The 24,247-nt window shown below is 43.4% G+C and overlaps 4 protein-coding genes across 4 annotated transcripts; 2 read left to right on the top strand and 2 right to left on the bottom strand.

Annotated features, from left to right (window-relative positions):
• Positions 1-97: 97 nt before the first annotated feature.
• KVR01_012178 (uncharacterized protein) lies at positions 98-10,379 on the bottom strand (the record flags this gene model as incomplete). Its single annotated transcript, XM_044794659.1, has 7 exons — positions 98-295; positions 367-1,859; positions 1,953-2,006; positions 2,081-3,048; positions 3,083-7,713; positions 7,797-8,254; positions 8,348-10,379. 7 exons carry the CDS (start codon positions 10,377-10,379, stop codon positions 98-100), a joined length of 9,834 nt encoding a protein of 3,277 aa, XP_044638756.1.
• A 948-nt stretch (positions 10,380-11,327) lies between these two features.
• Positions 11,328-12,545, top strand: KVR01_012285 (uncharacterized protein; the record flags this gene model as incomplete). The annotated part of the gene is made up of 3 exons (XM_044784963.1): positions 11,328-11,759; positions 11,840-12,094; positions 12,159-12,545. 3 exons carry the CDS (start codon positions 11,328-11,330, stop codon positions 12,543-12,545), a joined length of 1,074 nt encoding a protein of 357 aa, XP_044638863.1.
• A 466-nt stretch (positions 12,546-13,011) lies between these two features.
• Positions 13,012-13,935, bottom strand: KVR01_012185 (uncharacterized protein; the record flags this gene model as incomplete). The annotated part of the gene is made up of 2 exons (XM_044786196.1): positions 13,012-13,564; positions 13,637-13,935. The coding sequence occupies 2 exons, from the start codon at positions 13,933-13,935 to the stop codon at positions 13,012-13,014; spliced, it is 852 nt and encodes a 283-aa protein (XP_044638763.1).
• A 488-nt stretch (positions 13,936-14,423) lies between these two features.
• On the top strand, positions 14,424-15,600 carry KVR01_012227 (uncharacterized protein; the record flags this gene model as incomplete). Its single annotated transcript, XM_044790055.1, has 3 exons — positions 14,424-14,854; positions 14,944-15,023; positions 15,086-15,600. 3 exons carry the CDS (start codon positions 14,424-14,426, stop codon positions 15,598-15,600), a joined length of 1,026 nt encoding a protein of 341 aa, XP_044638805.1.
• Between the last annotated feature and the right edge of the window lie 8,647 nt (positions 15,601-24,247).

Genomic DNA, 24,247 nt, shown 5'->3' with positions numbered 1-24,247 from the left:
ATGTTGATGAAAAGCCGCTGGTCTACCGTTGAATCCCGGACCTGAGCGCAAATTGGAACAACTGTTGGTAGACTGCATGGAGCTACAGCAAATCTCACTACTCTACAAGACCTGATAGAGCCTCCTTTACCACCCCCATCGAATCCGGCCGCACTGCTGATAATATGTCAAGGACCTGAGAATACCTGCCCACCAGGATCCCCATTGATGCATCATTGAACATGCCGGTATAATAAGTGATTTCGGCATCGAGCTTGGAGTCACCTCTCTCGTTGAAAGAGAGAATGATGTCTTGCTGTTTGGTGTTAGACATGAGTGACGCCGAGCCAACCGCTAAACTGCGGCATAATATGCTGGGCGACTTACCTCCTGTGGGTCCTGTTTCCAAATTGATGGGTAGCTCGTCGTGGTGGTGCCATTGTGCGTAGAATGATAGTCGATCTTCCGGTAATTGATCAATGTGTTGAAGACTGGCGGAAGTAATTCTTGTCCAGATGCTGCAGCCGAACCACGAGACTCGGACTGATGTCTTTCGGATTCAAGGTGCTTTTCAATACTCGTCAAATCAAATGAATATGCGTGAGAGATACTTTCAACGTTGCACTTCTGAAGAGCACGCAGCCCATCTAGCAAAGTCCCCGAGCTTTGCGAAAACTCGACGTGCCCAACCAGCAGGCACAAGACAGGCCCCACGATCTCAAGCTCGTCATCACCAACCTGGTCTCTGTCCGACACCAGATGTCCAAAGCACACCGCGTGGTTGCCGGTGAGGACATGTAGTAGCACTGCCCAGGCGAATTGCAGCAGGTTGGACAGGGTTACTTCCGCGTCTCGGCACAACTGATGCATGGATTCTGTGATGTCCAACGTGGACTTGACCGATTCCATGTACTTGCCGGCTGTGTGGGCGGGCTTGTCCACCAGGGGAACGTCTCTTGTGGGGAATAGCGTCCCTGAGAGATGCTGGCTTTCCAGGATGCACGGCACAACGTCGTGCAAAGCTGACTGCCAGAATGTTTTGACGGTATCACCTCCTTCGTCACCATGCTGTGGGGTAGGCGCGATGGTTCGTGCAATGTATTCGCCGAAAGGCTTGCAGGGAGGCAGCAGATCAGCAGTACAGCCTCTGTAAAACAAATCGAAATCCGTCATAATATGGGCCAGGCTAACGTGGTCCACGAGCATGTGGCTGAGTATCAGGTGCATATACAAAGCCCCTGAGTCACTCTCATCCACTAAGATAGCCAACGAATGTGGTGCCGAGTTTTCCTTGAACACGTTTTGTCGAAACGTCTCAAGGTGGTCATGGCTCTTTGTCAGAACATCATCGGTCGAAGCCACCTTGAAGATAGCATTGTCGGGTTTGAGGCCCTTCAACACAACTTGACACACCTGATCATCCGCAGCATAAGTGGAGTCACTGCCCACAAAAACTGTTCTGAGGATACTGTGCCGGTCAATGGTTTGCTGCCAAGCACGCAACAGCCGACTAATCTCCGACCGATCATGTTGCTCGGATGGAAGAGATTCGCGACTTTGCAGCCTGTCGAGCTTCACCAGATTGTTGTAGACGTATGGTATCCGGCCCTTGGAATGAAATGACTTATACATGCGCCTCTGGAACGGAGAACAGTACATGATGGATTCAACATTATCACCAAGGCTGTGTAAAGTGTTTTTGACATTCGAGCTGAGTGAATGCCGATCAATAGTATAATTCGATTGCTGTTGACAGACTGAGTCGGCTGAAGTCTTCTGTTTCACAATACGGGCTAGTTGGCGTATGGTCGGCATGGTCAGGACATCTTGAGTTGACAGTTGAAGCCCAAGGACCGTGCATTGACGCTTGATGTCCATAGCTGTGTTGCTTTGATCAGATATTGTACAAAACTGAGTGCGTAGCAGCTCCTGAAGTCAGGATGGAAATGGTGGCAAGTTAAGGCAGTGCTTACCGGACAGTGAGTTTCCGCCAAGCTGGAAGAAAGACTGATCAATAGATATAGAGGCTTATATTTCATGATCACGTCAGTTTTGTTTGCACTGCAAGATGTCCCTCATTTGCGAGTGGGAACGAACATACCTGGGTCGATTCCCAATACCTGACCCCACACGAATTGAATCTTTTGCTGCTCCTCGTCAAGTGTGTCTCCCTGAGTGTCACAGCCATCTAGAGCTTTCAGTTCGTGGACTGAATCCAGTGACTGCATGTCCATTTGCTCGACCCACTGCGTCACCAGCTTTCGATCCACCTTGTGCGATATAGTTACTGGCAGCTCCTCCACCAGCACCCATGTCTCAGGCAACATGTACCGGGGCAGGTGTCTCGAGAGGAATTCCTTTGCTGTTTGAACAGACTGTGAAGTCTTTTCAGCATCATCTTGGTCAAAAGCTCCTGTTCTCACAAGCTGAATGCGGCTGGCCCGATTCGTATCGTAGTTTGGGTCCCCCGGCATATTTGTCACGCGGAATTTGCCGTCGAGGCATGAGAGGCTCACAACCGCCACTATTCGGCCACGTAGCTCCCCATGTCGAGGTACGGTTGCAATTCCATGTTGAATGACCCCGCTCCTGTCCAAATGATGTTCTATCTCCTTCAACTCAATCCTCTGCCCACGGACCTTTACCTGAGAAGCGTCCTTCCGGGCCTGGATCAGCAGCGAGCCATCTTCGGGGTCATATCTGACAAGGTCGCCAGTTTTGTACATTCTGAGAGCCAGATTGGAATCTGATGCCGAAATTCCTCCCCAAAAATTAGCTGCCCACACCGGGGGCGAGATAAAGGATGCAGCCGTTCTCGCATCATCGTCAAGATAGCCTCGGCCAACGATGGGTCCTTGCAGCACAAGTTCTCCAACTGCACCAATCGGCATCAGGATATCATGGTTCTCCGGACTGACGATCCATGCATGACATCCGACGGTCCATCCGATGTTGGCCGCGTTGGAACCAAGGTGGAAGTCTGCGCCGACCGAACTGGTCACCGAGCACTCTGAGGGACCATAGCTCGGCCTTATTTGGACCCTCCCGGCCCATCCGTCAACAAGCCGCCTGGCTCATCGGTTCTGCGTGTACAGTTATGAACTTGACAGGCGGGACGATATCTTGGGGTCGGATTGTGCGCATGAACGACGGTGTGAATGCTGCCCAATTGACATTGTGTTGCTTGATGAACCCGGGGATTTCCGATAGGCGTTGGGTCTCTGACGGGATGCAGATGCACCCGCCTGCCACGAGCACGGTGAATATCTCTTCCAAACATGCGTCAAAACAGTAGTCGGTAAACTGCAGTGCTCGGGACTCGGCATTTATCTGCAGCTCCCCCATGTTGGAAGTGACTGCGGAGCAGAACGATTGATGCTCAATGACGACCATCTTTGGAGTGCCAGTGGTGCCGGATGTCGAGATCATGTACATCACATCTGAAGGATCACTTCGGCTCGAAAACAGTCCAATGTCCTGCCATGTGGCTGGTATTCGTGCCAGGCAGTTGTTTGACCAAGGCGCAGTGATGACAGAGCCCTGTGAGAGCACGCCGCACAGTTTGTGCTGTTGGGTTCGAGAGGCAAGGCCCATAGTTGGCTTAGCTTGTTCCAAGATGGCTTTGCAACGTTGAAGAGGGTAATCTGGGTGGATCTGGATGAAAGCCGCGCCTGCTTTTGCAACAGCAAGCATGGAAACAACGGCCCACAGAGACTTTTCGAAACAGAGCGCTACTACACCCCTTGGCTTCACGCCTTGGGCTACCAACATGGAAGCGAGCGTCGAGGACAGGTACTCAAGCTCCCAGTACGTCAAACTCCCATCCCAAGAAGAGACTGCTGGCCGCTGTGCCTGCCCCAGGGAGCTCGCCCTTTCTCGGATCATGTCGTGAATACAGCCGTGGTATAGCGTGACCGGTGTTCCGTTCCACTCCCGCAGCTGTGCCAGGTCTATGGCTGTGGCCACGTTGAGCGAGTCGATAGCGCAGGACGGAGAATTGACAATGGTTTCTGCAACGCCGGTGAAGACTTGTAGGAGCCTCTCAGCCTGGACCTGGGACATGAAGTCGTCGCGGAATTCAAGCGACATGTCCATCCCATGCTCTGTCTCGGTCACACTTAGTACCACATCAAACTCGGTTGTATCGTGTGACAAGAGGAGCTTGGCACGAGTTTGTTTTCGATCCTGATCATCTCGGACTCCTCTGACCTTTTGCACGTTGATCATCGTGTTGAACATTTGACCGCGGCCGCGAAGTGAATCGACGGCATTTTGAATCCTGCCCAATGGCACAGTCTGTCTCGACAGTTGCTCAATGTAGCTCCTCTGGAAGGTGTGGCATACCTCTCTCACTGTCATGCCTGATTTGAAATGAACCCGTGCTGGAAGCATATTTATCATCGGGCCCACGATGTCGTGCGCTTCCGGTATGGGGAGTTCTCTGCCCCAGAACATCAAACCGAATAACACGTCATCCGGGTTGCCCATATATGTCCTCAGTGTGATGCTCCAGGCCGCGCACATGATTGAAGTTGACGACAAGTCATGTTGTTGGCAGGCGAAGGTGAGCGACTGTTTGTCTTTGATAGCCGCACCCACACGATGGAATTTGGTGCTGCTTGAAGCGCGCGCGCTCGGCTTGTCTCTGGCTTCAGGTGGGTTTCTAAGAGTCCGAGGAAGTATGGAAGGACTTGCGTCCTCCAGAAATTCGGTCCACCACTTGGTCATCTCCTGAATGTCCTGTTGAAAGACGTATTCAATGAATTGTGAGTACTTCCCACGTGGATGCCCATCGCGCCCGTCGTATGCCTCCAAGAGGTCCTTGATCAGGAGGCGCGACGTATAGCCGCACGATATTAGGTGGCTTTTCGTGAGCCTACAGAACACACGCGACGCGCCCTCAGTGGACGGCCGCTCGATTATGGTGAGATTGTGCAAAACCGAGCCAGATAATGGGTGCTTGAGCCGGTGCTCCTGCCGCATGCTCTGTAGCCCCGGGATATCCGTCGTGGTATCTTCATGCGCAAAAATGACTTGAACATCAGGTGAGTGCCTCCTCAACACGACTTGGAAAAACCCGGAATTATCCTCGACAAAGATGGTTCGCATGATAGCATGTCGTCGGACAATCTCCCGCCATGCCTCATGAAGCCGAAAAATGTCGATCTTGCTCGATGCATCCGATGGAATCACCTCGAACAGGAACTGTTGCTCATAGACATCAAGAGCAGATTCGTGCTGGGTTTTGAGCTGGGAAACCATGATGCTTTCTTGGATCGGCGAGCACGGGTATATGTGTTCGATGTCTTCTATGCCAAGCCCCAATCGATCATGGGCAAAACTGAGAATTCGATCTGCAGTCTCCGGACTCGTATGCGTCGTCGCAGGCTTCACCATAGGCCCAGAGCGCTGAGCAAATTCGGCATGATGGTTCTCGCCGAGTAAACTTTGTGTCGTCTTCGTACTCATTGGCTGTATGTCACTCAAAAGTCTCTCGAAAAGGTTGGCCCACGCCAACAAATCATCCTGCCGATCCATCTTTGAATTCCATGTGATTTCTCCACAGAGTTTCTCTTTTGTCTGTCTGAACTGGACAGAAATGAGGCTGTATCTGGTTGAGCTGGCTCGCTGCTGAAGCTTCAGATCCGACAAACGGGCCTGCAATTGAGCTTCGTCATGAAGACGGAACATGGAATCCGTTTCGACAGTGTTATCGAGTTGCTGAAATGCTCCCAGGTAGTTGAGTGTGATTTCCATGGGAGTGCGGCAGGTCTGTTCAGTCTGTGCCCCCAACTGCTGACGAGAAAAACTTGCAAGACCATTCAGATGCATTTTCTGTCTCGCTTCAAAAACTTGCTCCATGATACCGGACCATTCTTCGAGACCGGGATCATGGGCTCGAGGAAGAACCAACGGCGCGAATGTAGTGAACCATCCCACAACGCCGCCAATATCAGTGAACGTGTCACGGAAGGGTTCCCGACCGTGTCCCTCCAGGTAAAGCTCAGGCAATCGCGAAAACACCGCGTGAAATGATGTCAACAGGGCAGAACAAAGCAAGTCTAGAAGTCCAAAGCTGGTCGGTTCCAAATGCGCCATCAAGGGCGCACATCGCCCTGCATCCAGTTCAAAAGTCCGGACCACGATGTCATTGAAAGTATTCGAATTTCCTTGCATCCCCCAACGATCTCGACGTGTTTCGTTGGGTGGAGGTGCATTGGGCTCTCGACCAGTACTAATGTCTACGAGGTGTTCCTCGGCATCCTGCGTCGAGAATTCGTCGGCAAGAGCAAATGACCACTCCCGGAAAGACACAGGTTCTGGATCCGGCGATATCAGCCCGCCGGATCTCAAAGTACTCTCAAGGTCTCTCAGGATGATACGCCACGATACAGTGTCGATGACAAGGTGGTGAATGCTTATTGAGAGTAGTATACTGCTTCCCTCACCCTGAAATATGTCGACGGCGATCAGCGGGCCTTTGGATAGATTGATGCTGAGGATAGCTTCTGTGACACAGTCAAAGACATATTCGGTCTCAGAGTCGCTGTGTAGCCGCAGGCGCAAGTTGTTTTTGTCTTCCTCGGCAGCTATCGTTTGTTGAACTCTCAGCTCTTCATCGACACGGAACCTTGCCCGGAGCATGGGGTGGACCTTGAGAAGCTGAGTGAACACCTCCTTGAAAAGCTTCCGATTGTCATTCTGGAAGCTGTTGGTTTTTATTAACTCGATAACCAATGTCTGCTGGTCAAGGCTATCACCGCTGGCACCGTGTGTTGAAAAATGCAGTCGCTGGATCGGAGACAGGGGAAATGGTTGCTGGCTAACGAGTCTCTCGGGCAAAAGCGCAGTCAGCTTGGGCTCATTTAGTGGTCTCAGGTCCCTGGATATAGCTTCAGCCAGCCGGTCAATTCGGCGGTGGCGCATGATATCGCCTGCTGTCAAGGCAATCCCTTTCTTCCGAGCTGCGTGGCTGATCATCATTGCCGAGATCGAGTCCCCACCGAGGAAAAAGAACGAAGTATCCCAGAGGATCTGGGACTCGGGAAGGCGAAGGACCTCGCTCCACAAGGTTCGCATTATTTTTTCGATCTCACTTCCAGCACGAAAATCATCCTGGTGCTGTCCACCGCTGATCCGGGATGTGATGTCGTGATAGTCGCTCCTGTCGAGTCCCTCGAGATATGCCTGCACCCACATCCTATCCAACTTCCCCGACATGTTCTTCGGGACGTCCTCGACACAAATGAAGATTTCTGGTACCATGTAACAAGGGAGACTGTCTTGCAACAATTCCACCACATCGCGGACATAAGACCGCCAGGAGCCGCCCAAAAGATTCATCCCAGGCTGGTCACTGCCTGAGCTGCACCCGGCTGATGGTTTGGACGTCTTCGGCACTGACTCCGTGGCCGAGAATGAGATAAAGCCCACAAGCTGATTCTGGCACGGTCCCCGGCGTGGGACTGTAACCAGGGTCTGCCGTATCTCAGGTGCCAAAGACAGGGTTCTTTCTATCTCGCCTAATTCAATCCTCTGGCCGTGTATCTTCACTTGGCTGTCTTTTCGTCCCACGAAGTGCAGTCGAATGTGGCCGTGATTGTCGTAAACATGGCGAACAAGATCACCTGTACGGTAGAATCTCCGGGCGTTGTCGGAAGCCCACGAGAGGCCTTCAACGAATGCGGCGGACGTGAGGTCAGGTTGACCAAGATAACCACGAGCTAGAATCGGCTTGATGACAGAGATTCAACGTTAGTCAAGACAGGATTCCATTGTTTCAGCCGGACGGTGTTAGCGAACAAGGATTGACTTACACCTTCAACTAGTAGCTCGCCGGTAACGCCAATGGGGCAGAGCAAGTTTGTGTTGTCAATGTGCGTAATCCATAGGGCACATCCTGGGACCGGCGTGCCTATGTCCATCTCTGGGGATCCGGGAGATACAGGGCAATGGATTGAGCTTGTCACACAGCATTCCGAGGGCCCATATACCTGTATCAAGGCTTGATCACCGGGTATCGCCGATGGATTGCTTGGTCTCGCCCAGGTCGCAACGTTTCGCGCGGTCATGGGCTCACCACCCAACACAATTGTCTTTATGCTTGGGACGTCAGCCGGTGTAAAACTGTCGGCTAGTGATGGTGTAAGGTGAGCCCAATTGGCACGGCTTGTCCTTGCAAAGTCGGCTAGACCACCCAGATCAAGTCGATCAGCCTCGGACGGAATGCAAAGACAGCCACCTGAAATTAGGGTTGAAAGATGATCTTCTATGCCTGTAGGGAATAGGAGGTTAGCCATATAGCTGGCTTAAGTTTTCAACTCGAGGTGACACAACATGGACCTCGATGACTTATGAAATGACTTACAAGTGTCGAAGCCATAAGAGGCAAATTGAAGCACACGGCTTGTCTCATCAAGTCTCAGCCCACTTTTGTGAGCATGTGCCGCGAAGGAATAAGACCCGTGCTCTACAACGACACCTTTCGGGACTCCAGTGCTGCCCGAGGTGAACATGACATATGCTGGGTGGCTTGGAGGGATGCGTGGCAACGCCGGTCGTTCCATTATTTCAAAGAGTCGCCCGCTGGGCACGCTTTGTTGGGCGTATGCTCCATCGATCACCAATACCTCATGAGCAAGTGGCGAACATCTGCTTTGCTGCATCCGGCTGCAGAGTATGAGAGGTAAAGGTCCATCATCCTGTCGATCGCAGCCGAGGGTTTCTATCATCTTGGCAATCCTGGCTAAGGGATTCGTAAGATCGAAAGGGACAAACGCGTTGCCGCTTTTGAGCACTGCAAGAAGTGCGACTGTGAACCACATAGACTTCTCGAAACATAATGGTATGAAGACGCCTGGGCCGACTCCCGTGGAGCAGATCTGTCGGGCTACGTTTGTCGAGACCGTGTCCAATGTTTGGTAGTCCATGTGACCATCCCAGGCACATATAGCCGGAGCCAAGGGTTGGAGCCTAACCCTGTTGATTATATGATAATGAACGCAACCTGGAGAGATGATCTCATCATCAATAGCCGTAGAAGATTTCCGATTCCATTCGGTCACAATCACACGATCCTGGGGGCTGATCACGTCCATCATGGCAACTGTCTGGGAGCCTGGGCCTGAAGCTGTTGTCATTTTGTGCAAGATGGTCTCAAATGTCATAGCAACCCCCTTGGCCGCGTGATCAGACAAGGTTGAGGTGGAATAAACCAGTCGAATCCGTATGTCACTGTCGGAGTATACGGCTTTCAAGACCAATTCGAAATTGGAGGCGTTGTGAGACTCGAGCAGCTTAACTGGATTTTGTTCGTCTTCGTCGTCTAAGAGCATGAATGGCGCATAGTACGATGTGACAATAGTGTTGAAGAGTCTCGTTTGCGCTAGACCAAGGAGGCTCTGCACTTTGTGTAGAGGAAATGCTTGATGCGGCAGCGCGTTGATAAAGTCATCACGCACTTTGCTGACAACGGCTTCGAGTGACAACGGCCCGACAGAGTCGACTCGGTTGACAAGCAAATTCATCATTGGCCCCACAATGGTTGCGGACCCGGGGATTGGAACATTTCTTCCGGAAGCAAGGTACCCATAACATATGTCAGACTGTCCCGTGTAGGTATACAGCAAGATGGCCCAGGCGGCCTGGATGACGTTGGATATGGTCACATTCTGTTGACGGCAGAAGGCACGTAGATCCGAATAGTCGATGTAGAGAGGCAGGGTATTGTTTGCGCCCGATGTGACTGGAGGTGAGCTGGAGGTGGCGGCCTTGGAAAGGCTGCGCTCTGCAGGAGGTGTACAAAACGACGGAAAATGGCACGGCACGGCGCCGGCTAGGTACTGAGTCCAATGGTCCAATGCGGCATCCTCCCGTTGTTGCGTACTCTGTAGGTATTCGATGTATCTTTCATACGGTGTCGGTAATGGAAGGCTTTGTAAAGCTGTGCCACCGGACAGAAGCGCCTGTCTCATTTCTTCCAGTAGAATATACAGCGACGCCCCGTCAACGACCATATGAGGAATGTCGATCTTGCAAAGTCGTCGTCTGTTGAGGACTCTCATGGTATCTGAATCGAGGCCACCGTAGGTTTTAATTTGGTGAACATAGTCAGGGATCTCTTGTGTTGGTGCCATAGCCAGATGATCCCGCACGTCTTGCAAGGTCGCACACATAAAATCCTCCGAGACAACCTGCGCCGATTTGGGAAGCTGCCGGAGCACCACGCTGTATAGTAGGTGGCCAGACGAGTTCTCTGAAGCTCCAACAAAGAACGTTCTGAGACATTGATGCCTTCCGATGATTGTTGCCCAGACATTAGTCAACATCTTTGAGTCCAAGGCGATTGGAACGCTGAAGAGTCCTCTCGTTCGATATATGATGTCGCATCCTGAACCCATCTGTTGAGCTATGTACATACTCTCTTGCATACTGCTGGCTGGGTATATTGACTCGACGTCCTCGATCACGAGATTCCGGTCCTTAAGCGCTGATATAATTGGGCCAAAGTCGTGGTCCGCAGGCATTAACGGGAATCTTCTGATTCTTAAACCTCGGGACTTGACCGCTGATGAGGCCTGCAGCTGTAACTGTAACGAAGCCAGTACGCCATGTCGGTCCAGCTGGGCTTCAGAAGCAAGAACAATCTCCTGAAAGCTGTGGCGCAGTATTTGCTGGAACGAGATATTGAGCGATTCTGCCTGAAATCTCTGATAAAGCTTGATGGCCTGGAAAGAGTCACCTGTGTGGTATAAATTTGTTAGGCTCACACGCTTTGAGTCTACCTCGTACGTCAACGCCGTACATACCGCCAAGAGCGATGAATGACAAGTCTGGATTGATGTCTTCGTTCTCAATCCCCAAGGCTTCCAGATATGCATCCTTGACCACGGCTCGCATGGCCTTCACTGGCATTCTTCCGTACGCAAGCTCATGACAAGTTTGGACATCCATTGTGGTCACCAATGTAGTTCGACTATATTTCTTTCCGTTGATATTTTCTTATCCGTAGTTAATGCTAGAGAAACCAGTTAGTACTGGATACGGCTTTTACATATCCTACTTCATTGAATGTCATCAAGGCGTAATGCTTCAAGTGCTCCATCCCGGACCGGCAACGGAACGGTTGTCGCCTGTGTCAAACCTTACCTAGACGTGCCACACAGCCGACGCCACCATGTGTAAAACCTTGGAATAGAATCGAAAACCATAAAAGATACGTTACTATAAGTATCGCTTTCAATATGCAGCTATTATACAAGAATCTCTAACAAACGGATGACTGACGAGCTACTTTGAATTTCATCATATCAGTTCGGACCAGTTTCACCGCCACATCATTCTTCACCATGTCGAACACACAGCCGTGCAAGTTGGTCTTTGGAGCCGCAGGGCCACTTTGGCGACAACATGCTCCGCAAGTCGTCGAACTGCTCCGTGAGGCTGGCGTCAATGAGATCGACGTGGCACAGGTGTATCTCGACAGCGAGAAGACAGCAGGCGATGTCGGGGCGGCGCGCTACTTCAGAATCGGCACTAAAGAGTTGGGCTGCGGTGGGCTTATTGTCGGGGATGGGCCAGCAACGAAGGAGAACGTCATTCGACGCGCCTTGCACAGTCTCGAGCTCCTCAAGGTGGACCACGTTGACATTTTCTATATCCACGGACCAGACCGTACCATCCCGTTTGAAGAAACACTCGAGGGAATCGATGCGCTTCATCGGATGGGCAAGTTCAATCACTTCGGGCTGTCCAATTTCCTCCCCGATGAGGTTGAGAAAGTCAGTTGATTTCTACATCCTGGGGGTTTGCTATTTGATATTTGGCTTGGCAACTTGTCTACTAACCTGAGGGGGAAAAGGTCGTCAAGATATGCCGCGAAAGGAGATTTGTGCCTCCAACTGTCTACGAAGGCAATTACAACCCTATAGCCCGGAAGCCTGAGACCCTGTTATTCCCAATGCTGGAGAAATACGGCATCACTTTCTATGCCTACTCGCCCTTGGCCGGTGGGTTCCTTGCAAAGTCCAAGGAGGACGTTCTTGCCAAGAAATGTCCCAAATTTGATGCGAACAGTGGGCTTGTCGGCCTGATCTACTCAACTCTGTACAACAAGGTAAGACTCCCATCTCACACCCTGTACTATCATCAGCAGTCATTGATCAATCATGGCATTTCAGCCATCGCACCTGGAGGCACTCGAGGAGTGGACTGCAATTAGTAAAAAGTCCGGTATCCCCCAGGCAGAGCTGGCTTATCGCTGGACTGCCTACCATAGCCTGCTGGACAGGCAGCGCGGTGACGCCATGCTCTTCGGGGCTTCGTCGCTCCAGCAGCTCAGACAGACACTCGAGGGACTGAAGAGGGGACCCCTGCCACCCGATGTGGCAGGAGCCGTAGAGAATGTCTGGCGCCTTGTCGAACACGACGCTGGATTCGACAACCTCAATCTTAACAGTTTTGAGGCGGCTGATGCTCCCGACTTCAAGGCCATGTATGACCAAGCGCATGAAGGTCAAAAGTTTCCTGTGCAGGTGGTTGCTGAACAGAGAGTGGAGATGGTCTGAGAGACTTGTACTCATTCCTGCCCACGGCGGATCGCGGCAGGTATTGTTCATCAGGTTGGGAAAGTTTGCCACAGAATCTTATCAGAAGATTGCGCAACTAGAAAGATGTTTGAATTCTATGCATCGAGTCTCAGAGTGTATTTTGTATGCTATAAATCAAGTCTGTGTTACTCCGCCGTCAGACTCAGCTCACACACTTTATCTAAGTACATGCCCAGGTGCTTGCCATTATGCAATTCAAGTCGTAGACATGACAACCGCAGGAAAATCACATTGAGTCCCAATAACACTTCGCCAATATGCCATAAAGGTACACGGAAAACGTTGTCTGTTGATAGTCCGGTCTCCAAACTCCATATTAACGAATACGGCGCGTTCTTACACGGGCATAATTGAGTGCTGATCCACTGACGTGCCATGGACGAATAAAATTCTTCAATCCCGTGAAGACAATGGTCGAGCAGTATCAATTCTCTAGAAAACAAAAAAACTTGATCTCAAAGCTAATTCTTGGCTCTGCATCGGAGTAACTTGGGTGCACGAACGCGCTATGTGGAACAGTCATCCCGCCTTCTTGCATTTGATGACTATCAAAGCAGAGGAACAGCAATGGCTCGGTGGGGAGTTGATTCTGGAGGTAGTACCACCTCTGGCTGTCATGCTGTTTCAACTTCAGAGACTCGTTCTGGCGCAGTCCATTGTCGAAGGAAACCTTCCACGGCACCAAGTTGGAACGCCCACAGGGCTGTTCAGAGATTGATAGCCAGTCGCAAACGGCCAGGGGATCGCGAGTAACTTGTCGCAAAGGTCTCCAGACGTTGACCACAAGCATCCTCTTATGCAGGAGTTCTGTCTCCTGCCCCTTCAGAAGGTCATTTGCAGCGAAGCGCATTGCACCCGCCATGGAGAAATCACAGTGCACCTCATGCGATGGCCCGTGGTGATTCATGTGGCGGGAGGTATCATTGGCTAGGTTGCGCAGACGGTACCCCGCCGTAATTATTCTGAACGAACCGGTCCTGGTTCCGAATCGTCAACAAACTAATATTTGCAGTCATTCATATAAATGTAAAGACTTTCGAGTAACGCACAATTTCCTTACTAGGTCCTCCGTATGCGGCACAAGTACCCTCGCGATTTCTTCTTCCGTCATGTCCATGAGCTGTTGCTCCAGGGCATCGGGAGGAAGGCTGTTTCTCGTGTATTTGAACCCATTTCGAAACAGATCATACTTGTACTCGTGTCCTCTCAAGTCGTTGATGACTGTGGGACACTTGAATCGCTTGGATGCTTCTTGGTAGCTTTTTTCAGTTTCTGGAAGACTGAAGTCGAATTCTATTGCCCCCGGGAAGCTGTGAGGAATGAAATTTAGTTCAAATGTCTCAGCCATAGTGTTACTATCTGCTAGAGACGGGAAAAAGCCATTCGTCTTGAAGCAGCGTCCTATCCAATAGACCATTTACCAGTTCACAAGGTTCTCTTCGGTTCGTTGGTATTTTCTTAAGACGAGTCTCCAGAAAGGTCCCGACGCAGTTGAATTTAGTAAGCAGTACCATGGTCAGAGGGTTGGAGAGCAGGTGTATCCTTAGTGCCGGACCGGTACAAACCTTGTCCTCGAAACCTTATTTGAAGAGAGCCGTGGACGCGTTTTCCCGAGGTTGGTAGCACAAGGGTTGGCCTTGATCTGGCACACAGGTCAAGCCTTCCAAGCCTGTACAGTGCCCATAAAAGGAAAGCGTCGATAGGATAGGTGAAGCGCGTTTATTGGTCTTGATTTTTTTAATCAGTCTTGTACTTGATTGAAAGGAGACTTGCTTGTTATAGTCCTATGCTCATTTCATTTCTAAAAGCCAAGGAGACCATTACTTTAGTTACACAATGACAACCACAGCAACAATAACGCAGACTGCAGAGAATCCTTGGGGGCAATTCTCAGAAAGACAGGCCAAGGAATATGCAAAAAACCGTCGCTCATACTCACAGAAGCTGTATGATGCCGTGCTGGAATTTCATAAGACATCAGGGGGTGGATTCGAGTCACTTGTCGACCTAGGATGCGGGCCCGGAGTCGCGGTCCGGGACTTGGGACGGCGCTTTACCACTGCGGTGGGGTTGGACCCCTCACAGGGTATGATCGATATTGCTCGGACCCTGGGTGGATCTTCGGCTTCCGGCCACATCGTGTTCGAGCAGGGTTCAGCTGAACAACTGGAGCCCCTGTCGTTGAAGAAGGCAGGGATCCCCGGCGGTTGTGTTGATTTGGTGATCGCTGCTAATTCGGCGCACTACTTTGAGCCAAAACAATTCTGGTAAAGCACATAATCCATTTCCATGTGCCAAAAATCAGGGCCTACGGACGGTTATTACACCACCATACTAACGACGAGCTGCACCATAGGGCGGGAGCGGCACGTGTCCTGAAACCGGGCGGAAGTGTTGCAATGTGGTTCAGCAGGCCTGTAGGAATGCATCAATCTGGTAAATGTCTAGGCGCGAAGATACCTTGTATTCCTTGGCTGACCCATAGTTAATGGGCACAGTCCCAAACGCAAGGGCAATCGAAGAAGTCCTCACCTCCCTACAGGAGACTGAAATGGAACAGTTCGAGAAGATACCTTTACAGAAGTCCGACACCGGTAACAGCACAACGCAACCAGATGATGGTGACGACCCTTCTTCCAAGTACTGCGGGCTTTTGATGCCATGGGACAAACAGGTGCGGAACCCAAATTTTGATGAGACCCTCTTCTTTCACAGGGGGTGGTCTGGACGGGGAACGGAGTGCGATGAAGATGAATTCTTCGCAAGCCAACCTAGGTTTGACCTCGATACCATGGAAAGAATCATGAGCACCACGGCGGGCCCATATTTAAAGTGGAAGGAGGCACACCCAAGTCTTGTGGGGACAGAAGATGACTTGTTGAAACGAAGCCGCAGGGAGATAGAGCGTCTCCAGCGCCAGGTAGGAGTGAAGGCGGGTGAAGAGTGGGTGAAAAGCAGTGTCATGGGTGCTTTGGTAATCGTCAAAAAGAAGACTGGGTGTGATGTCAAATAGTTTGAGAAGTTCCGAATGCTATTCCATTTCAAAGGGCTTATCGAGACACGTCTCTGTTTTCCATGTCGCAAATCGAGTAACACTTTGAATTAAACTACTGAAAAATGAATATGAGGAGGGAGTTCCTCTACAATCATGATGCGGCGATATCATAGCAGAGCTCGCAAGTCAGCGCGCGTCTTGTGTTTTCATTTTCTATTTTTTTTCCCCACATACGGTAATGGAACGCGAGGTCGACTGCTTCACCGCGGTGTGTGATCTTTTTCAGACTATAGGGACTTTAATCTCTTTGTTTCAGGTCGCCTGGCCGCCTGGTTGAGCGTACGATGTGGATCAGGTCCAATGTACTATCTATGATCAAGGCAGCCGCCTCCTCGTCTTCTGGTCTTAATCTTCCTAATACGCCATAACAGTAACCGAGTGACAAAGTGGCATTCATGTGTGGATCTTGGTACCCGCTGGCAAGATGAAAAGAAATAACAGACAGCGAGAGAAGCACGAGTTGAACAGTATCCCTGTAGGTTACTCCAGTCAGCCGAGGAGTCAGAACGAAGGCAAGTCTTTGCCGTGGGTAAGAGACGATTCCATGGAATACTTGCTTTTCGACAACAGTGTTCTCCGTTACGAAGACGTCAGCAGCCTTCAGGATAGCACATGCAGACTCAACACAATTCTCCAAGCTTTGCCGCTTAAGCCGCTCCAGGGCTTCGAAATGTGGAACCCCAATGAAGTGAGGACTGCACAGAATAGCAACAAGGGGGCAGTGAATAAGAAGCCTTGCGCCATGGAATTGCGAAAAGATGCGAAATTCGGCGGAGTGGCACATGGCGCTCACGTACGTGCTACTAGTGCCTTTCTGGGCACCACCAGCCCCTTTGTTCTCTGCGTTCGTTGCAGTATATGATTGGGGCACTGGTCGCAACCCCGTACCTCGCGGGGCCTCGTAGTCATGGATATTCACATGATTGAGAGGGCTTGGTAGGTTGTTGTACCAGTGATCCAGCTTCCACCCACACGATTTGAGCATGTCTTCAACTTCCAGCGAAGAAGCCGAAAGATCCTGAAGACGAGGCTCGATATTGACTCGAAGTTGAACGATGTGCCGAAGCAACCCCGCATAGGACAGCTCCACAGCCATCATATCGAGAGCCCCGTCTTCTGTGCCGGTTTTGGGGGACACTGTACTCATGGCTGAATCATGGTCCAATAGCTGCACATCGTCAGTGCTACATAGTGGTGACGTTTCAGAACCAGCAAGGGTAAGAGTGACACAGGTCGGTGACTTCAGGATGTCGGGAACACGGCAAATTTGGAACTGCAATTTGCATTTGGTGCACTGGAAACAGACTTACTGTAGACACTCCTTGTTGCAACGAGTACCATGCATCGAGGCAGAAAAATGCTTGAACACACTTCTCCGCCAGTAAATTTCGGCTTGCAGTGCTCTGTCGCCGGGTCATGCTTGATTGAGGTCCTACAAGACGTAGTTCGCGAAGGCAGGACGCCGCAGAGGTTAGCTGAGGACCCATTTGTGCCAAGTCGCATATGCCAGCGATGGAGGCCTACTTCGTGTCAGTGTGCATAGAATGCCCTCGACTTAATGAGTAGGTGGATGTGAGTAAGCTTACCATGAGCAGTGTCCCCTGGACATGGAATTAGTATAAAAACAAGATAATTACACTCGTGATACATCATAGTCTCATCAGGTTTGGGTGTACACATACCTGCAGCTTTAAAAGACTGATGGGTGCCTCCCAAAGGCGCCTGTACGATGCCAGGACCCCTGCGAGTCTCCTCAATGATTCAAACAGGGGTTTGCTGGCAGAAGATGCCCTAGGATTGTCCGCCATCGTGGCGCAGTAGCATCCAATTGCAAACAGGGCATCTGAGCATGTCACGACGGTCGGGTCAGGCTGCGGCTGTCGCGCGGACCGAGAGAGATCCTCGACACCCTCCGGCGAGAACAAGGTTCCGATCAAACTTCCTTCATGTGAGTAAAAGACCAGGCATAGGTTACTAATGGACAAGACAAGTGGCAAATCCATTGCGTGTGACTTACGGTATATTTGCCGTGCGGATTGCTATGCGTTGAGCCAGATATTAGCGGTCTGTTGCGTGACTGAATGGGGATCGTTGGATATTGCGAACTTGGACTCGCAAGGAAGCTCACATTCACTCCAGTGGCGAAGAACATCTTCATTTTCGTTGATCCACCAGGGCTCGGATGCTCTATGCCTCTCTGCTTGGAACACTTGAAGCGAATTGGATCCACAACTGACGTTGCCAGTGTCTCTGTTGTTGGGATACCTTCCAAGTAATGCCGATCTGACACGGGCAAATATTTCCACGATTTGTGCGCCTCTTGAGCCACCAACCTTCTGTGCGATTAGTTCTGGAAGCCCAAATAGATCTGATATTGAGTCGGCAATGGTAAAATTCGAACTGTCATGAGCTACAGCAAAATCATTTCCTGCGGTAGTCTCGGAGGCAACGGAGCAGGTGGCGTCGGCCCTCTGCTTCTCACCTGCACTTGATTGAGTAGCAGCAGCATGATCCTCGGGTCCAAGGTTCAGAAACTGCAGATCTGTTAGGTGACTGTGCAAAAAGTAAGAGGCACGGGAAGAGTGACAGTTGGGTCACTCACCAGATCTCCAGGTGATGGACAAGGTATGCTTGGGTCCCGGCCATCCTCGACCGAGTCACAGGGCTGGTCCAATATGTCACCTGTTAAGGCCTCCTTGTTCGGCGGAGGACTGGTAGCAAGCGCTTCGAAGTGGAAATCCTCGAAGTCACTATTTCCGGCCGCCTCAGGCGGAGTTTGACGGACCACTATGGTGGAATCATCGCTTACTGGCTGGACGAAAGCCGGAAGGGCGCCCGTGTTCATCATGTGAGCAGATATACAACCCTGATCCGGCCAAGTGTCCATCATCGAGCCAGAGTCAGGCCAGGCATTAGCAAGGAACTCCTCATCGTAGACAAGGTAGCTAGGCAGCATAAATTCGGGCTCGTCGCGATATGGTCCAAAATGAGGCATGAGAGAAGAAGCGCTCAGCTGACTGTGAAGCGCGTTCTGCATCCTCTGCCTGTAATGCCCTGCCTGGAGATGCTGGGCGCGCCACATTCTGCGACAGTGCCTAGACACCTCGACAGGATAGTGGCACTCGCGATCATAAGACTATCGCAGTTAGAAAGAAACCTTCTGATTCTCGAGCTCCAACCCAAGGCTTACCGCACAAGTCGAACAGGGAGTCTTCCCGTCACCTGTCAAAAGTCGCGATCAGCCCCACGGCCCCTCGTTTCACGCGGGAGGTCCACCTGTTCGTCCGACGGCTCGGCCCACCGTGCTTGACGGCGATCAGTGGACTGCCTAGCGGACAGCAATGCAAAGCGAGTCAGGCCTACGACGTACATCGGACCTTTTTCTCACGACACACGTCGCAGGCGCCTTTTCGACGCGTGATACGGAGCGGAGCGACTGCTGGAGCATCTTGCCCCTGGCGTGCTGGCGGACTAGTCGTGGCGGGGGACGACATGTTGCTTTGGACCTGCACTCGATGATCACATCTGGAACTGCGCGTAGCCCGCATATGCCTTCGCCAGAACTTCATTGCTAGGCTTTTGTAATTTCCATGGCCATGGCAATCAATCGATGGGCCGTGACTGTGCTGTCTTGCTGGATTCACACGAGTCATACTGAACATGCACGCACGAGTCGCCCCCATCACAGAGCCGAAGTCAGCGGTTTCCGTCCGCGCACCCAGTGCAAGGAAACAGGCGTGCGCACCACCTCAGAAGGTAAATTCTAGCTTAAAACTAGTAAGGGGCAGGGCGTCAAGGGATGGAAGGGTTTCCTCATCTGTCGACCACTGCACTAGATACTAGTATTCAAGACGGTCTTTATTTAACTTTATTAGCTAAAGGGTGGGTAACTTTAGTGGGCGATTTACAGGTTGTAATATAGTATAAATAGTTAAGGAATTATAAATTATACTCATTATATAATATTAGAATATAATAATTTATATTAATTATATTATATAAAAATAATAAATAATCTTTCTTTTTTAATTTATTTTATTTATTTTATTTATTTTATTTATTTTATTTATTTTATTTATTTTATTTATTTTATTTATTTTATTTATTTTATTTATTTTATTTATTTTATTTATTTTATTTATTTTATTTATTTTATTTATTTTATTTATTTTATTTATTTTATTTATTTTATTTATTTTATTTATTTTATTTATTTTATTTATTTTATTTATTTTATTTATTTTATTTATTTTATTTATTTTATTTATATAATAAATTATAAAACTATACTTACTCTTTAAAAGTATTTTATTAAGTAATTTTAATATTATATTTATAAATAATAACTTATTATAAAACTATATTAATTACTTTAATTAAAGAAAAAAATTATATATTATTATAATATATTTAAAAGATATAATAATATAAATATTTTTAATTAAAGAAATTTATTATTATTATAAGTTAAATTATTTATTAATTATTAATTATAATAACTTAATTAATATTAATAAATATATAATAATAATAAATTTTAATAATTTAATTTTAAAATAAAATAAAAGAATAAGTATATAATTAAAATATAATTAATTTATAATAAATTTATTATATATTAAAAAAGAAATAATTATTAAAATTTATTTAATATAATATTTTTTATAATAAAAATGAAACATTACTTAAGCTTTATAATATAAAGGCTTAAACTTTATATTAAATAGAGTAGATTTAAAAAGTAGGGTTACTTAAAAAAGAAAAGAAGAAAGGAAGGTTACGCTTTAGGCTTTAAGGTGAGAGGTAATAATATAGTAGCCTTATTAATAAGGGGACCTATAGGGACCCCTATGAGGCCCACCTGCCACCCTTAACTCTTAGCTCTAACTAAAAATAGTTATTAAAGCTATAGGCTAAATACCTACAGGACTAACTAGTAGGTCTATACACTCTATTTATCTTATTAGTTTAAATAGCCTCTATACTTTTTATAATATAGGATTATAGTTTTACTACCTTCCCTATATTATTCTTTAAATAACTTTAGTTTTAAATTAATAATTCTTTATAAATAATTTAAGTCTTTTTTTATTATAAATTATAAAAATTATTTTAATTTAAAACTATTTAACTTTATAATTTAAAACTATTTAACTTTATAATTTAAAAAAATTATAAAAATATTTATTTTTATTAAATTTTATTCTCTTTAATTAATTAATTATAATAACTTATAAGATTATTAACTTTATAAATAAAAAAGCTTAAAGGACTTTAAATAAAAAATTAATATTTTTATAAATATTAAAAATAATAATAAAATAATAATAAATTTAAAGATATTAATAATAAAATAATAAAATTGTTTTTAAAATACTTTAATATTTAATTTATATTAATAAATTTAATTTAATATTAACTAATTTAAATAAATTCTATTTAATTTTAAAAGGGTTTATTAATTTATTTAAACTAACTTTTACTTAAAAATAAGTAAGTCTTTTATTTAATATAGTTTTATAATTAATTAAATTTTTAAAAATAATATTAATATTAATATTAAAAGTAATAAAATTTAAAAGTTAGTTAATTATATTAATATATTTATAATTAAATAATATATAATTAATTTTTAAATTAGTTTTTATTAATAATTTAATATTTAAAAAAATTTATTAATAAAATTAAATAACTAAAAGTAATTTATTTTACTTATATATTTTAAATCCTTTAATAAAAAAGTTAATAGATTTTTTATATTTAAATTAATTTTATAAATAATATTTCTTAAATTTATATAATAAAATTAAAAATAATATTTAATAAGTTTTATTCTTTAAAATTATAAATTTAAGCTTTTTTATTTAAGTTACTAAAATAATATTATTATTTTAAAAATTAATATTAATTTATTTTATATTAAAAGTAAATAAAATACTTTATTTAACTTATAAAAAATTTATTTTTATTTATAAATATTAAAAGGTAATATATAAATTACTTTTATTCTTAACTATTTATAAAGTTAATTTAAGTTAATTATTAATAAATATAATAAATTTATTATAAACTTAAAGGTAAAATTAAAGATTATAATATTATTAAAAATATATAATTATTTTAATTTATTAAAATATAAAGAATTAAAATATAATTATTAATTTTTAATAATAATTAAATAAAATTAATAAAGTTAATTAAGTTAATTTTATAAAAATAAATTTATAAAAGGAAGTTTATATACTTTAATTTAAGAATATTAAGTTATATATATAAGTTATTAATTTTATTAATATTTAGAACTCTACTTTTATTTAATAGAAATATTTTATTAAAGTAGATTTTTATTTATTTAATATAATAATAAAATTAAAAATAAGTTAAACTTTAAGATATAGAAATATTAACTTTAAAATAAATTAAATATAAATATAAATTATTATTTTAATTAATATAATAAAGTAATAATAATTAAAAACTAAATAAGTAATATTATTATTAATATTATAAAATCTTTTTTAAAGTTTAATTATTTTAATTATATTTTTATAATTATAGAAATAAAAGTAATCATAACTAATAAATAGTTTAGATTATATAACCCTAGTTAGTAAACTATAGTAAGGGACTTATAGCTAGCCCTTTAGGCCTAGCTTCCTCCCTCCTATATAATCCAACTTAACCAACAAAACTACTCTTTATATATATATATATAATAATTTATATTAACACTAATTAATAGTTACCTTAAATAACTATAAATAATAAGGTATAAAAAAATAGTTAATTATTTTAAAGTAGTTAAATTTTTTATAAATCCTTACTATAATATAACTATATTAATACTTTAATAATAATAATATAACTAAATATAATAAAGTTTTTATATCTACCTATTATAAAGCTATTAATTTAATAAAAGACAGCTAAATATATATTAATAAAGTCCTTAAACCTTTTTATTACTTTATATACTTTATTATACCTTAAAGAACTATAAATATCTTTAAAAACTTAAAATTTACCTATAAACCTTCTCTTATTATTAAACCTTACTTATACTTTTAATAAGTACTTTATAAAATAAATTAATATTTTAAAATTTAAAATCTACCTATTTAATTCCTTATTAATAACTTTATTTATATTTAAAATAATATTTTAATTAAAAGTATAGTTTATATAACCTATAAATTACTTTTATTAACCAATTAACCTTTAATAAATAAATAAATATTAAATACTAAGCTTAACCTATTTAATCCTCCTCCTTTTTACCTATTTATTAAACTTTATTATAATAAAGAAGGTTAAAATATATTATATCTACTTTTATACTACTAAATAAAATATAATTATACTTTATTAATATAATTATAATAATAACTCTTCCTTTTATATTCTTTTCTACCCTTTTTCTCTCTTTATACTTACTATACTTTTAATAATACTATTATTACTAAATCCTTTTATTTAAAAATAAATAAATTAGTAATTAAAATACTATTACTATTAATATATAATTAAAATTAATTTTAATATTTATTAAAAGATAAACTTTTATTTTAATTATAACTATATTAAAAGTATTTTTATTAACCTAATATAAAGTAAAAAAAGCCTTTAAAGTTAAATTAAATTATTTTTTAATATTATTTTAACTTATAACCTTTAAATTATAAATTTATTAAAAACTTAATATTTATTTAAAATTTATTACTTTTAATTTAATTATTATATTATAATAGTCTTTAAGGTAATATTTAGTATATAATTATTAATTTTTAATTAATATTTTAAATATTTCTAATTACTATATATAGTTTATTAAATATATAAATACTTTATTATATTTTATTTATTTCTCCTTTTATATTACTATTTATTTCTTTATTTTTAGCTATATAAAATATTAATATAGGTTATTATTAAAATAATACTATTATATAATATTATTAGGATAAAATATATATTACTTAAATAATAATTAAATTATATAATTCTATTTTATAAAAGTTTTACTTTTACTAAATATAAGTATTATATACTTAAATATATAAATTCTTATATATAAAGATATATATATAATTAAATAATAAAGATACTTTTATAAAATTTAAGGAAGATTTTAATAAATAAAATAAAAATATTTTATAATAATAAATAAAAATATAATTAAAAGTTTAAATAAATCTTTTAATTTAAGTATATTTTATTAAAAATTAAAATAAACTATACTATTTATACTTATTTAAAATCCTTATAATAAAAAAGTTTCTTAAAAAGCTTAAAAACTATCCACCTTTTTCTAAAATAATAAATAAAGTTCTATATAAAAGTAAAATCCTTTATAACCTATTAAAGAAAAGTATTATAAAGAATCCTATTATATTATTTAACTAAAAGAAACTAAATATTAAAAAGAAGGATAGTATTAAGGTAAAGCTACTTACTTTACCTTCTTTTAATTTTACTATTATTAAACCCCTTTAACTACCTTTTAAAATTATAGGATAGAGTATTAAGAAGAACCTATAAAATATTAATCCCCCTTTTAAAAAACTTAACTATTAAGAGAAATATTTTATATTTCCTTTTTTAAAAT

This window comes from Diaporthe batatas, assembly GCF_019321695.1.
Source record: "Diaporthe batatas strain CRI 302-4 chromosome Unknown Contig00018, whole genome shotgun sequence".
Lineage (NCBI taxonomy): Eukaryota > Fungi > Ascomycota > Sordariomycetes > Diaporthales > Diaporthaceae > Diaporthe > Diaporthe batatas.
Note: the sequence above shows the minus strand (reverse complement) of the source record. Positions and strands in the feature narration are given on the sequence as shown.